Source organism: Dipodomys spectabilis, unplaced genomic scaffold (genome assembly GCF_019054845.1).
Source record: "Dipodomys spectabilis isolate Male_0828 unplaced genomic scaffold, ASM1905484v1 ptg000215l, whole genome shotgun sequence".
NCBI classification, from domain to species: Eukaryota; Metazoa; Chordata; class Mammalia; order Rodentia; family Heteromyidae; genus Dipodomys; species Dipodomys spectabilis.
In genome coordinates, this window is record NW_024870892.1 from 10,205,184 (window position 1) to 10,220,257 (window position 15,074).

At 53.9% G+C, this 15,074-nt stretch overlaps 1 protein-coding gene across 1 annotated transcript; it reads left to right on the forward strand.

Annotated features, from left to right (window-relative positions):
* On the forward strand, positions 1-12,208 carry R3hdm4 (R3H domain containing 4). The gene is made up of 8 exons (XM_042697205.1): positions 1-122; positions 7,028-7,182; positions 7,533-7,657; positions 8,081-8,204; positions 8,457-8,542; positions 9,366-9,451; positions 9,534-9,589; positions 11,720-12,208. The coding sequence occupies exons 1-8, from the start codon at positions 34-36 to the stop codon at positions 11,818-11,820; spliced, it is 822 nt and encodes a 273-aa protein (XP_042553139.1). The 5' UTR covers positions 1-33; the 3' UTR covers positions 11,821-12,208.
* Positions 12,209-15,074: the final 2,866 nt, after the last annotated feature.

Below are 15,074 nucleotides of genomic sequence, written 5' to 3' on the forward strand. Positions count from 1 at the left end.
CCAGCCGGGCGCGGCGTCGCGGCTGCCCGCGCCATGGTCGCCCTGGAGGACCCGGAGGGCGGCCCGGAGGCGGCGGCGGCGGCGGCGGCGGCGGGGGGCGGCCCGGGCGGCCCGCGGAGGCTGTGAGCGCGCGCGCGGGGGCGCGGGGGCCGCGCGGGGCGGGGGGCGGCGCGGGCTGGGCCTCCGCTCCCGCCGCGGGCCCGGGCCCGGGGTCTCCCTCCTCGCGCCCCTCCCTCTCCGCCGTGGGTTGGGGGCGCCGTCCTCCCGGGGGTTTGGGGGTGCCCTCGTGTCGCGGGCCCGGGGCGGGTGATCGCCTTCCTCCCTGCGTCTCCTCCGCCCTTCCCCGCCCCGGCTTCCCCTTCCCACTCGCTGGTGGCACCCCCAGAATTCAGGGGTCTTCCCGACCGCCCTGCCCGTGCTGGGCGCCTCGGGTCGGTTCCCGGGCCCCGGTGCCCCGCGCCCACCTCCCACCCCGCGTCGCGTCCCTCCTGGCAGATGGGACTCAGTTTCCCCTCTGGGGAAATTCCCAGATAAAATGGGGCGAAGAGGGGCCTGGGCGGGACCGGGGTGGGCGTGGTGGGGCGCAGGGCTGCGTGACCCGCTCTGCTCCACCGTGTTGCCGGGGCCGTGGGGGGGAATCCACTTGGGCTTGTCTAAGGGGCTGTGGGCCCTGGGAGGGTTGGGCTGCTTGTCCATGCCTCAGTTTCCCCCTCTGTTAAGTGGGTCGCACCCACGACGGCTTTTCTGAGTGGACAGTGACCTGGCTCTGTAAGGTGCGGAGTGAATGGGAGGGATTTTTGGTTGGTTGGTTGTGGGGCTTGAACTCAGGACCTGGCGGCTGTCCCTGAGCTCTTTCACTCAAGGCTAGCTAGCACCCTACCACTCTGAGCCACAGCTCCACTTCTGCTTTTCTGGTGGTTCGTTGGAGATAAAACATCTCATGGATTTTGCTGCCTGGCCTGACTTCGAATGTCCATCCTCAGATCTCAGCCTCCTGAGTAGCTAGGATTACAGGTGTGAGCCACGGAGCCCAGCTTTGTTTCTGTGTGTATGTGCTGGTGGTACTCAAGAGTTGAACTCAGGACCTGGGCCTGGTCCCTGAGCTCTTTCACTCAAAGCTAGTGCTCTACCACTTGAGTGACACTTCCACTTCTAGTTTTCCGGGATTACTTGGAGATAAAGAGTCTCACGGACTTTCCTGCCTGGGCTGGCTTTGAGCCTTGATCCTCAGATCTCAGCCTCCTGAGTAGCTAAGATTACAGGTGTGAGCCACTGGCCCTCAGTGGAGGGTTTTAAATTCAATGATTGCCTTTCATGATTTTCCCAAATGTTCTGCCCTTTTAGGGTTACTTTGAAATGGTTTTAGCACTCCATTTTTCTGTGGCCAGTGTGATTTTTATTATTATTGTTTTGGTAGTACACCTGTCAGGTCTTTTTTTTTTTTTGTCCGTCATGGGGCTTGAACTCAGCCTGGGCGCTGTCCCCCAGGTCTTCAACTCAAGGCAGGCGCTCTACCACTGAGCCACAGTGCCACTTCCGGTTTTCTGGTGGTTTATTGGAGATAAGAATCTCACAGACTTTTTCTGCCCGGACTGGCTTTGAACCTCGATCCTCAGATCTCAGCCTCCTGAGTAGCTAGGATGACAGGCTTGAGCCACCAGCGCCCAGCTCTGTCAGGTCTTTACCAGAAACCTAAGTGGCCTTTTCAGGCCAGACACTGATCAAGACAGAGGATGCCTGCCTTTTTCTTATTTACTTACTTTGTGGCGTTTTGACATAGTCTTTATGGGACCCTAGCTCTAGCCTTGAACTTGAGATCCTCCTGTGTCCACCTTGCCTCCTGTGTACTGGGATTACATGTGCTCTTCCAGGCCTGGCTCAGAGGATGCTCTAGGGCCTTTGACCATCCCCACTAGGCACTGACTGCCCCCCCACCCCATCCCGGAAGTGCTAAATCTGTAAAAATGTTGGTGAGGTTAGGGTTACACCCGCTAGGTTACTTCCTTGTGGCCCTCTCCTGGGTGTTTACCTGCCTTGCCCGTCTGCTACCCGCTGAGTCACCTCTAGCTCTTCAGCATGGGGAAGTGGGTTCTTCTGTCTGGAGGGGAAGAAGGTGGGGTTTTGCCAGGGACATGGCCAGCCCCCGGCCCCAAGCCTAAGCTCCCAGGAGCTTTTTTTTTTTTGTCAGTTGTGGGGCTTGAACTCAGGGCCTGGGTGTTGTCCCTGAGCTCTTTTTTTTTGCTCAAGGCTAGCACTCTACTACTTTGAGCCCCACTTGGGGTTTTTAGGTGGTTAATTGGAGATCAGAGTCTTATGGACTTTCCTGCCCGGGCTGGCTTCAAATCACGATCCTCAGTTCTCAGCCTCCTAAGTAGGTAGGATTATCGGTGTGAACCACTGGTGTCTGGCTTTCAAGGAGCACGCTGGGCATCTTTCTCCCCATTATCCTGCCTCCCTTCCGTGGGCATTGGTCACTTCTAAAGTGTAGGCAGTGTGTGTGTGTGTGTGTGTGTGTGTGTGTGTGCTGGCCCTGGAGCTAGGCATTTTGTGTGTGTGTGCGTGTGTGTGTGTGCTGGCCCTGGAGCTTGAACTCAGAGCCTAGGTGCTGTCCCTGAGCTTTTCCCACTCAAGGCTAGCACTCTACCGCTTGAGCTACTACTCCATTTTCGCTTTTTGGTGGCTACTTGGAGATGAGTCTCACAGACTTTCCTGTCCCAGCTGCCTTCAAACTTCAATCCTCAGATCTCAGCCTCCAAGTAACTGGTATTATAGGTGTGAGCCACAGGTGTAGGCATTTTCTGAGGCCTGGAGGATTTCAGGAATCATTGGTCTGTGGCCCTGTTTCACTGCTTTATAAATAGTGGATTCATTGGCTGGAGTAGTGTAAACAGGAGTTTAGTTATTCACTCAAGAAACCTATCATGACCCTCCCCCCCCCCCCCCCCCCCCCCACATACCCTGCTATGCCTTGTCTGCTGGGGAATCTCAAAGGGACACCAGCTGGACCCAGATTCCAACCACTGGCTTCTTCCCCAGGGTCTAGGAAACCAGCCAGCAATAGCAAGGAGTAAACAAGGAGAGGAAAGTCCAGCTGGCTCAGGTGCCAACTGGTTAAGCCTGAATAAGGCCAATTGGACCAGCTGGGGGGCGTGACCATGGTACCTGGGAGGTAGCATTTGGACATAAAGCAGCATTTAAGCTAGGAACAGTGCCAGGTTAGCATGTGCAAAGGCCCTGGGGTAGAGCTGACCTGGAGCTGTCCCCCAGCCAGTTAGTTTCAGCCATATGACACCAATTGGTCTCCTCCTCTTCTCTGCATCTCCCCTTTGTGCCCCACTTCCTGTCTGCAGAGAGGGAATCGGTGACTCTGAGTCCGAAGGCCAGATGTTTCTTTGACTAGAATCTGAAGGTTGAGTGGAGTCTAACAAGCTAGATTTGATCATGGGACTTGTACTCTCAGCTCTGGGGTGCTTGTGGCCCCCACTCCATTCCCCCCATGCTGGGGGAAGGGGTTCCAGGCCAGGGAGGAGCCTCCTCAGGCACTGGGGAGCCACAGAGGGTGCTGGAGCAGGGGCCTGGGGGTCAGGCTGAGGGAAGCAGAGCGGCTCAGACACGCGATCAGATTATTCTGGGGAGAGCCTTGTTTACTGGAGCCAGAGAATCCTCGAGGGGGGGATGTGGCTTTGCATTATCAGCCCTGCTCAGCTGCAGGGGTGGAGTGGGGAGAGGCTGGCTGTGGTTGCCTAGCTGTGTCCTCCAGCTGTGTGGTCTGGGCTGAGACTGTGTCTTTAGTGGTAGAGCGCTTGCCTCGCATGCATGAAGCCCTGGGTTTGATTCCTCAGCACCACATAAGCAGAAAAAGCCAGAGGTGGCGCTGTGGCTCGAGTGGTAGAGTGCCCAGGCCCTGAGTTCAAGCCCCAGGACTGGTAAAAAAACAACAACCACAACAACCCTCCCCCCCCACTAACATACACACATAGCTGTGGGGCCTGAGGATGGGGACCAGGGAGGTTGGGGTTGCAGTGCTGAAGTTTCATCCGTGTTAGCGTGAGGATGAGCTCTCTGTCATGGGAGAAGCAAGTGGGTGTTTGGCTATTTTGGCTCTTCATTGTTCTTTCCAGGCTCCCAGTCTCTTGTAAGTTTTACTCCCCACACACAGAGCAGAGTAAGGAACACTCTAGGCAGTATTAAAACCCAGGGCTGGAACTCTGGACGGTGGGTCCGTGGTCAGCTGGTTCTGTGAAGCTGTCCAGTGAAGGTCTGACTCAGGCTTCTCTGCATCTGTTCCTATTTTAAATTTATTTATTTTTTCTTGTGCATCGTGGGGCTTGAACTCAGGCCCTGGGTGCTGTCCCTGAGCGTTTTTTTTTTGGTCAGTCCTGGGGCTTAAACTCTGGGCCTGAGTGCTGTCCCTCAGCTCTTCAGCTCAAGGTGAATGCTCTACCATTTGAGCTACAGTGCCACTTCCGGTTTTCTGGTGGTTTATTGGAGATAAGAGTCTCACGGACTTTTCTGCCCGGGCTGGCTTTGAATCATGATCCTCAGATCTCAGCCTCCTAAGTAGCTAGGATCACAGGCCTGAGCCACCGCTGCCAGGCTGTCCCTGAGCTTTTTGCTTGAGGCTAGAGCTCTACCACTTGAGCCACAGCTCCACTTCTGGTTTTCTGGTGGTTCATTGGAGAGCAGAGTCTCATGGACTTTCCTGCCTTGGCTGGCTTTGAACCACAATCTTTAGATCTCAGCCTTCTGAGTAGCTAGGATTACAGGTGTGAGCCACTGGTGCCTTGCTTATGATGTTATGAACATACATCTATAATTTGTGTCTTCAAGTTTTTAGATGGCTGGGATGGTGGAATGTTCTATTGTGCTGGCTCCCCCATCTCTCCCCCTAGCTCTGGGTCTTGAACTCAGGGCTTGGATACTGTCCCTGAGCTTGTTTTGCTCAAGACTAGCACTCTACCACTTGAGCCACAGCACCACTGTATGTGGTACTGAGGAATCAAACCCAGGGCTTCATGCTTGCTAGGCAACCACTAAGCCACAGACCCAGCCTTCTTCTGCTGACTTTTTTAATTTTTAAGAAGATATTTATTTTATTGTAAAGGTGATGTACAGAGGGGTACAGTTACTTAAATAAGGAAATAAGTACAATTCTTGTTGAACATTGTTTCCCCCCGCCTTGTTTTCTCCCACTTATCCCACCCCCCCATTCCCTTCCTCCCTCTGCTGACTTTGAGTTAATGGTTTTTGGCAGTCTTGAGGTTTGAACCCAGGACCTTGTGCTTGCCAGGGAGGTGTTCTGCCACTTAAGCCAAACCTCTGGTCCTTTCTCTTTTGTTTTTTTTGTCAGTCATGGCAACTGAACTCTGGGCCTGGGCGCTGCCCCTCAGCTCTTCAAGCTCAAGGCTAGCGCTCTACCACTTGAGCCACAACACCACTTCTGGTTTTCTGAGTGGTTTATTGGAGATAAGAGTCTCACAGAATTTCATGCCCAGGCTGCCTTTGAACTGCAATCCTCCATCCCAGCCTCCTGAGCAGCTAGGACGTGACAGGCGAGATCCACCAGCGCCTGGCCACCTCTGCTCCTTCCTACTCTGGTTATTTTTTTTTTTTTTTCCGTCGGTTGTGGGGCTTGAACTCTGGGCCTGAGCGCTGTCCCTCAGCTCTTCAGCTCAAGGCGAGCGCTCTACCACTTGAGCCACAGCGCCACGTCCGGCTTTTTTCTTTTTGCTTATGTGGTGCTGAGGAATCAAACCCAAGGCCTCAGGCATGCAAGGCAAGCACTATACCACTGAGCCACCTTCCCAGCCCGCCTTTTGTATTTATTGAGATGGAGTCTCAAGGACTTTGTACTGGGACTGGCATTGAACCTCAGTCCTCACAACCTCAGCCTCCGGAGGAGTTATTATAGGAATGAGCCACTGTCCTAGCCCTGCAGTTATTATTTTTTAATCCACTGTGTCAGGTATGATGGCCCCACTGTGCAAAAGCCCTGGGTTGACTTTTAGCAGAGTGGCTTGTGGATGGAGCAGAGGGTGAAGTCAGAATGTGGGGGTGGAACATGGGGTACCTCAGACCCTGGAGTCTGCCATCTGCCCAGGAAGTGGGGCGTTTCTGAGCCCCAAGTCTGTAGCTTGAGGGTTGTGGGGGTCAGCCAAGCAGATCTTAGTGATTCTTCTCATCAGCCAAGTTTCCATGTAGCCTGGTGGGCTTGTGGCTCACCCCTGTAATCCCAGCTACCCAAAGGAGGCTGAGATCTGAAGATCACATTTCCAAGCCAGCTTTGGGCAGGAAAGTCCATGAGACTCTCTTATCTCCAATGAACCACCAGGACAGCCAGAAGTGGAGCTGTGGCTCAAGTGGCAGGGCGCTAGCCTTGAGCACAAAAGCTCTGAGCCCTGAGTTTCAACCTCAGGACCAGCACAGAAAAAAATAAACAAAGTTTCCATCCAAAAGCCCGCCCCCCCTCCTACATTTGCCTCTCTCCCCAGGCTGCTTTGGTCCTTAGGTGTGTGTGGGCGGGGGGAGGGGGGGGAGGGGAATTGGCAGCACCAGCTAATTCATCCCCACAATTATTAAATTTGCTCTAATGGAAGGGCAGATTAGCCTCCCAGGGGGGAGGAGCTCTGAGGAGCCGCTGGCTGCAGCCCCGCTCTGGCCTGGCTCCTGGGGTCTCTGCAGGGGAGGTTGGAGCTCCTGGCAGGTGGGCTCTGGAGCACCTGGGGGCTGTGTTCTACTTTACCTGGTGCCCAGGGTGGGAGAGCTGGATATAGCCAAATGGCTTGGTCCTCCCAAGAGAGGCTAGGCTTCAAGTCCTGGGGCCCATGGGCCTCCTGTTCTTGTCCACTGGCCTGCTTTAGGACGTTGGCTGTCTTCCCTTTGCCTAGCCTCAGTTTCTCAATCTGTTATCACAATTCTCCCTGCCTCCTGGGTGTCGGTTCTCACAGTTTTGGGGAAGCCAAGCGGGCAGTGAGGGACCCCCATCAAACTGACCTTGATTCTGAGGGTGGTCCCCCTCTGCCCACAGGCCTCTTCAGGGCTGCCTGCCCCCACTAGCCAGCTCCCAGGTGAAGAGACTTTCAGCCTCCAGGCGCAAGCAACATTTCATCAACCAGGCTGTGCGGAATTCAGACCTTGTGCCCAAAGCCAAGGGGCGGAAAAGCCTACAGCGCTTGGAGAACAGTAAGTCAGGGAGGGGAAGGGGGGGGGAGGGTGCTCCCTGCCCCCTCCCCCCTAGGAAAGTTTGTGTTACTGGTTGCCCAAAGATAAGCTGGCTGCCTAGCTCAAGGCATGCGAGCAGGAAATACCAAGCATTGACAATCCGTAGACTTACTGCATCAGGACTTGGCCAGAGAGTATTTGGGGCATGAGACCTAGGGTTTCAAAGGATGTATAGGAGTTCAACAAGGCTGGATTGATAGGGCCTAGAGGCTGGATGGGAAAGGAGAGGAGAAGAAGCTATGTAGACAGGAAGGAAGAATGGTCATGGGGACCCTGAAGGCCCCTCCTAGCCCGATGACATCTGTTTCCAGCTCAGTACCTCCTGACCTTGATGGAAGCAGATGGAGGTCCACCAGGTCTGGAGGACGGGGACCTGACCCTCCCTGCAGCCCCGGGCATCTTTGCGGAGGCCTGCAACAATGCCACCTATGTGGAGGTAAGGCCCAGGGCCCCTCACTGCCCCCCTTTTGGGCAGGGAACCCATGTGCTTACTTCCTGCCAGGCTGATGTTGGAATCTCTCTTCTGGAGCCCCTCCCAGCGGCGTCTAGATGACAGCCTCAGTCTCCCTCCCTGCCCCGACCCCGCAGACGCCCCAGGAAGTTCCCAGCCCCCCCCCTCCCACTCCCACACTGGAGTTAATGACCTCAGGAGCATTTGGCCCACACGACCGCAGCACCTGCGTGTATACTGGCCCTGCCTGCCGAGCTCGGGTCTGACGCGGGTTCGGCGCCCCGGGTTTCTAGTGGGGTCGGTGCGCACCAATGTCCACAGGAGACTTCCAACGACTTGGCTTACCATTGCCAAGTGGGGAAAACGAGGTCCTGAGATTCATGGCCCTCTGATCTCTGCCACTTTCAGGTCTGGAATGACTTCATGAACCGCTCAGGGGAGGAGCAGGAGCGCGTGCTCCGCTACCTGGAGAATGAGGGCCAGAGCAAGCCCAGGAGGAGGGGCCCGGGCCGCGGGGAGGACCGGCGTCGAGGTGAGGGCCGCCCGGGGGCGGGGCCGCGGCGGGCGGGGCCGCGGTGGGCGGGGCCGCGGCAGGAGGTGAGGCATACAGTCCTAATAGCTGGGTGGGCGGGGCCACTATAGGGGTGGGGCCAAGACAGGAGGCGGGGCCTGATGTGGGCTTGGTATAGTCACCGGTGGGTGGAGCCTGTGGTGGGTAGGGCCAGGCATTGGGCAAGGCATAGAGGAAGGCCTGGCCTGTGACCCTGACTCTGGGCTCCCACAGAGGACCCAGCATACACACCCCACGAGTGCTTCCAGCGCATCAGCCGCAGGCTGAGGTCCGTGCTGAAGCGGAGCCGCATCCCCATGGTAAGTGCCAGACCTTACGTGGCCTTTTTTTTTTTTTTTTTAAAAACCAGTAACCAGTCCTAGGGCTTGAACTCTGGTCCTAGGCGCTGTCCCTGAGCCTCTCTGTGCTCAAGGCTAATGCTCTACCACTTGAGCCACAGCCCTACTCTCAGCCTTTTCTGTGTATGTGGTGGTACTGAGGAATGGAACCCAGGGCTTCATGCATGCTAAGCAAGCTCTCTACCACTAAGCCACATTCCCAGCCTGGCATGGGCTTTCTTGATGACCCTTTTTCATGTCAGTTTCTCACTTGGAGACAAGGCAAAAGGAGGTTCCTCAGGGCAGGTGGTCATATGGTAAGCGACAGTGGCAAATGGATCAAGGTGATCAGATTGCAGGACTTTAGCTACAAAGCAAGAGTTGCCCTTTTGTGTAGGAAGGACAAGGAAGGTGGGCATTGCAGGGTGTATAGGAGTCCACTAGGCAGAAGGTATTGGCTTACAGATGTTAGGTACTGGTCTGGGAATGTGGCTTAGTGGTAGAGTGTTTGCCTTGCATGCATGAAGCCCTGGGTTCGATTCCTCAGTACCACGTAAACAGAAAAAGCTGAAAGTGGCTCTGTGGCTCAAGTGGTAGAGCAAAAGAAGCTTAGGGATAGTGCCCAGGCCCTGAGTTCAAGTCCCAGGCCTGGCCAAAAAAAAAAGAAAAGATGTCGGGTACTCATTTGCGATGTGTCAGTGGTAAGATTTGAACCTAGGGCTTTGAACTTGAGTCTGCCTCAGGTATTAGGGAGGCTAGGTAGTGGGCACCCGCAGTGGCTTGACCTGGTCTCTCTTTTCCCCAGGAAACACTGGAGAGCTGGGAGGAGCGGCTGTTGCGGTTCTTCTCTGTGTCCCCCCAGGCTGTGTACACGGCCATGCTGGACAATAGGTAGTGGGGTTCAGGGAGGGGCAGCACGTTCTTCCTCACCATGGCCGCTCTGGCTTGGCTGTTCATGGCTGTTCCTCCACAGCTTTGAGAGGCTCCTGCTCCACGCCGTCTGCCAGTACATGGACCTCATCTCAGCCAGTAAGTATGCCCCCCCTCAGCCCAGCTGACCCCCTCCAGCCCGGGTAGCAGAGACAAGGCTCTTCTAGGGTCTGTGTGTGTGTGTTTGTTTATTTTTCAGACTTCTGGGGAAAGGGTAGCAATGAGACTCTATAATTCATCCGAATCTCCCTATGTGGTTGGCCCCATGCTAGGAGGCCTCAAGGACACAGCGGGACAAGGGTACAGATATCCCTCAATCCATAGCTCCAGGGCTCTGTGAGGGAGACATCCCCCAGTGGAAAGACAAAGCCAAGGTGCGAAGCGCTCCCAAATCAGACGTGAGATGGTGGGCCTCAGTCTCTCAGGACGTTTAACATATAGATTCCATCCCCAGGACCACCAGAAGATCTCCCTCTGTAGCCTGTACACGTTTACAATGCAGTGTGCTCTCAGGACTCTCCTCTGATGAGCTCTGCCCGTGCTAGCACCAGGTGCCCCAGCTGGTCCTTGCTTCCCACACCTGTGTCTGCCTCCTGCCTGGAGTTGCCAAGGAGACAGTTGCCATGCAACCCAGGATGGTCCCTCCCTTGTTCTTTGTATGGAAGATGTAACCCCTACGCCTGTCTTTGTTCCCCAAGACTGAGAATGGAAGAGCTTGGTAGAGTGGGAGCTTCTCTACAGGGGTCAAGCTGTGGCCTGGACAAGAAAAGGGAGGGCCCTAGCAAGATGGGGAGGAGGGGAAGAAGGTTCCAGGCAGAGGAAACAGCGAAAACAATGGCCTGCGGTGGGATGAGGAAGGTGGGCCCAGGATTCTACCTAAGTTGGGAGAAGAGACCCAGAGACGGTTGGGAGGTAAGAAGGCCCAGGAGGAGGCTGGACATGTGGTCAGACTCCTAAGTCTACTGGGCCTTGGGACACATCTCAGTGTCCCTGTCTGTAGAGGGACAGGAGACAGCAGAGAAGGAAATGAGCCACCAATTGAGAACCAGGGAGTATGAATGGTTCTTGTGAATCGAACCTGGAATCTGGGCCAACCAGACCCAGAGTGCCAGCTGGCAGCCCAAATGAGGGTCCCCAGCATCTCTATATGCTGAGATTTTTCCATTCATCTATCTATCTATCCATCTATCTATCTATCTATCTATCTATCTATCTATCTATCTATCTATCTATCTATCTATCTTTTTTTTTTTTCTTTTGGTCCTGGGGCTTGAACTTGGCCTGGATGCTGTCCCTCAGGTCTTCAGCTCAAGGTGAGCGCTCTACCACTTGAGCCACAGCGCCACTTTTGGTTTTCTGGTAGTTAATTGGAGATGAGAGTCTCAGAGAAGACAGGCGCTGGTGGCTCACGCCTGTAATCCTAGCTACTCAGGAGGCTGAGATCTGAGGATCACAGTTCAAAGCCAGCCTGGGCAGGAAAGGCCGTGAGACTCTTGTCTCCAGTAAACCACTAGAAAACTGGAAGTGGCGCTGTGGCTCAAGCGGCAGAGCACTCGCCTTGAGCTGAAGAGCTGAGGGACAGCGCCCAATCCCAGAGTTCAAGCCTCATGACTGACAAAAAAAAAAGAGTCTCATGGACTTTCCTGCCCGGTCTGGCTTTGAACCATGATCTTCAGATCTCAGTCTCTCGAGTAGCTAGGATTACAGGTGTGAACCACCGGCACCCCGGTCCTTTATTTTATTTTGTGTGTGTGCCCATACTGAGGCTTGAACTCAGAGCCTGGGCACTATCCTTGAGCTTTTTCTTCTCAAGGCAGGTACTCTGCCACATGAGTCACTCTCCCCGTTAGGCTTTTTGGTGGTTTATTGGAGATAAGAGTTTCAGGTCAGCTGGACTCCCGCAGGAGAATGTGAGGATCATGATTCAAAGCATGGGCAGGAAAGTCCTTGTGAGACTTTTATCTCTAATTAACCACCAGAAAAGCTGGAAAGGCTCAAAGTGGTAGAGTACTGGCCTTGAGCAAACAGAGCTCAGGGACAGTGCCTGGGCCCTGAGTTCAAGCCCTGAATTGACAAGAAAAAAAAGTCTCAAGACCAGACTTTGCTGCCCTGGCTGGCTTTGATCTTTGATCTTCAGGTCTCAGCCTCCTAAATAGCTAGGATTACAGGTGTGAACCATCAGCTCCTGGCTTTTTCTTTCTTTCTAAATTCCGGCTGTGCTGACCACAGGTGCTGACCTGGAGGGCCGGCGACAGATGAAGGTCAGCAACCGGCATCTGGACTTCCTGCCACCAGGGCTGCTCTTGTCTGCCTACCTGGAGCAGCAATGATGACAGCTCCCCGGTGCCCTGTCTGCTGCTGCGCAGGGCCCCCAACATCTCCCACCATCTGCTCCCATCTTTGATCTTTTTAAAATTTGTCCTTGGCAACCTGTTCTTCCCCTGGGTGGGTCCTTACCCTGGTCCCCTCCGTGCCCAGCTCTCACAGATCAATCCTGGCAGCTGGGACTGCCTAGACTGTCCTTGTATATAGCTTCCCACTACGGGACTTGTATCTGGGTGGGGAGACCTGACCTGGGCATGTTTCTTTATTCATTGTTTAGCTTTTTTTTGGGGGGGGGTGTAGCTCAGGTGAGGAGGGAAAAGTCTAGGGGGTTTTAATCGCTTTTAACGTATTCGGCATGATTTGTTGTAGATTTTTAAATTTCCCCTTTGAAGAGGAAAAAAAACCAAAACCCCACAAACAACCCCAAAACTTGCCCTGGCTGGTAAAGCATGGGGCTTCATGACAGCTTTTGCTTGATCCCTCCCAATTTTTACCTCCTTTGGGACTCAACCCCTTGTCCCAAGAGCATTTTGTCTTGTGCATGTATGTGTATGTGTATGTGTGTGTGTGTGTGTGTGTGTGTGTGTGTGTGTGTGTATGCGTGCACGCACATGCGTGGGTCCTCTACGCAGGACAAGCTTCATCTCAAGGGCTGGTTTTATGCTTTTAGTTATGGTGTCTTGTGGTCCCCCCTCCCCCAGCCTGCTCTCCACTTGACCCTCTTCTCTCCCCTCTCCCCCTTCTATTCCCTCCCTTTATACTGAGGATCCAGGACTTCCAGCCAGAAGCCTCTGACCTCTGTTACCCCATCCCTTGTGCCCCCAGCCTGGCTCTGATTGCCCTGCCAGGAGCCACGGGGCGGGGAGGGGGGTCCTGTATGGAGAACAGGCCTGCTTGGTGTGCTTGGGGGATGGGAAGTGTTTTAATAAATTCCTGGTGCTCTGGCAGATTGGCTTGTCTTTGTGTTGGCTAGGGAGACTGGGGACCAGGCTTTGCCGTGATGGCCACATCCTGGATAAAGCAGGTGTTCATCCAGATGTGCTAAGCTTCGAAGCTCTACCACCTGGGTTGTCCTCAGTAAAGATCAGATGGCAGCATGTAACCTTAGACTTTCTTGTGTGGTCATCCTGGGGCGGGAGCACAGGACTGCCCAGGGCTACAGGGCTTTGTTTGCTGCCTGGCTGAGATCCAGGTCTTCCTCCTTCCCTCCCTCCCAGGCTCTAGAGAGCTCATTCCTGCCTCCGCATCCCTGGGCCTGTGGCCACACCAGCCTCTGCCTCCACCCTCCACGTTGTTTTCCCTCTGGGTTTTCCTGGATCCAAATACTCCCCTATTGAAATAGACAACTAGTCCTGTTGTATCCGGGTCATCCTAACCACCTCATGGTTACTTGCAGTTTCTCTAGAGACCCTATCTCCTAATGGGGCCTCACCGAGGTACGAGGGTAGGCCTTCAGTTTTTCATGGAGGTGGGGTGGATGTGGGGGACAATTCTGACCATAATACCACCTAACCTCTGGCTTAGTTCCCAGTATGAGGAATGAGATCATCCAGTGGATTGTAGTCTGAGGCTTAGACTAGCCCCGATAAAAACCTGAGACTAGGGGCTGGGAAGGTGGCTCAGTGGTAGAGCGCTTGCCTTGCAAGCCTGAGGCCCTGGGTTCGATTCCTCAGCACCATATAAGCACAAAGAAAAAAGCCGGAAGTGGTGCTGTGGCTCAAGTGGTAGAGTGCTAGCCTTGAGCTGAAGAGCAGAGGGACAGCACCCAGTCCCAGAGTTCAGGCCCCATAACCGGACCCAAAAAAAAACAAACCTGAGACTATCTGAAAAATCAGCCTAAAAGCAAAAGAGGGCTGAGGTGTGACTCAAGTGGCAGAATTTCTGCCCAGCAAGTGTGTGAGGCTTTATTAGTGTATATGTGTATGTTGTTTTAATGGGGCTTAAACTTAGAACCCTGCACTCTTGCTTGGCTTTTTTCACTTAAGGCTGGTATTCTACCATTTGTACCACACATTCACTTTGGCCTTGTTGGTTGGTTAATTGAAGATAAGAGTCTCATGGACTTTCCTGCCTGGCTGGCTTCAAACCAAGATCCTGGGATCCCAGCCGCCTTTTGATCATTGTTTTGAAGTGAACTTAATGTCTGGGTTATGATCATTGCCCAGTTTTTGATGCTGTTGAAGTTTTGGGGAAGAGATTTGCCTGTGCAATCGCCAGTGTCAGGGTCTACCTCCTGCTTCTCTAAGGATGGGATTTGGGTAGTGAGAATACAGGTCTCACCTGATCGAAGCCAGATGCTACAACACTGCTGTCACCCTGCCAGGCCTCAACAGTAGCACGGGGAACTGGGCCCCACTCCCGTCCATACACTGTGGGATGTTGGTACTATATCACATATACCACATGTATCACTATGATTCTGGGATAATTGCTTTCTTCTTTGGCTCATTATGTAGTTGACGGGCTCCTGTGTCTTTTGGAGGCAGCCCACCATTAAGGGGTTTAGCTTTTGAGCACAGAGAAGCTTTAGGCTGTGAGTCCTATAATTGGTCATTTCTATTTTTTTCTTTCATAGGGACCTCATGTTAGAAACCAAGTTCTGAGCTCAATACTTTGCCCCTCCTGTATGTCCTATTTTTTTTTTTTTTTTGTCATGGGGGCCTGAACTCTGGGCCCAGGTGGTGTCCCTCAGCTCTGAGCCACAGTGCCACCTCCACAGTGCCACCTCCAGCTTCTTCTGCTTATGTGGTGTTGAGGAATCAAACCCAGGTCCTCACGTATGCCCAGGGCCTCATGCATGCAAATCAAGTACTCTACCACTGAACCACCTTCCCAGCCCTGTCCTATTCATTTTTTAGCTCTTCAGCTCAAGGCTATTACTCTACCACTTGAGCCATAGCGCCACTTCTGGTTTTTTCTGCTTATGTGGTGCTGAGGAATGGAACCCAGGGCCTCATGCATGTGAGGCAAGCACTCTACCACTGAGCCACCTGCCCAGCCCTCCCTTCCTCCCTTCCTTCCTCTCTTTCTCCTTTTCTTTCTTCCTTCCTTCCTTCCTTCCTCTCCTTCCTTCCTTCTTCCTTCCTTCCTTCTTTCTTTCTCTCCTTCCTTCTTTTCTTTCTCTCCTTCCTCCTTCCTTCCTTCCTTCCTTCTTTCCTTCTTTCTTTCTTGTCATGGGGCTTGAGCTCTGGGCTTGGGCGCTGTCCCTGCACTCTTCAGCTCAAGGTGAGCGCACTGCCACAGGAGCCACAGAGCCACT

What these genes read in the sequence shown, in the direction of transcription:
- R3hdm4 (XM_042697205.1), top strand. Translation starts at nt 34, where the DNA reads ATGGTCGCCCTGGAGGACCCGGAGGGCGGCCCGGAGGCGGCGGCGGCG. An exon ending in CCTACAGCGCTTGGAGAACA is followed by an intron (nt 7,183 to 7,532) that starts GTAAGTCAGGGA and finishes ATCTGTTTCCAG; the next exon opens with CTCAGTACCTCCTGACCTTG. An exon ending in CGGGGAGGACCGGCGTCGAG is followed by an intron (nt 8,205 to 8,456) that starts GTGAGGGCCGCC and finishes GGGCTCCCACAG; the next exon opens with AGGACCCAGCATACACACCC.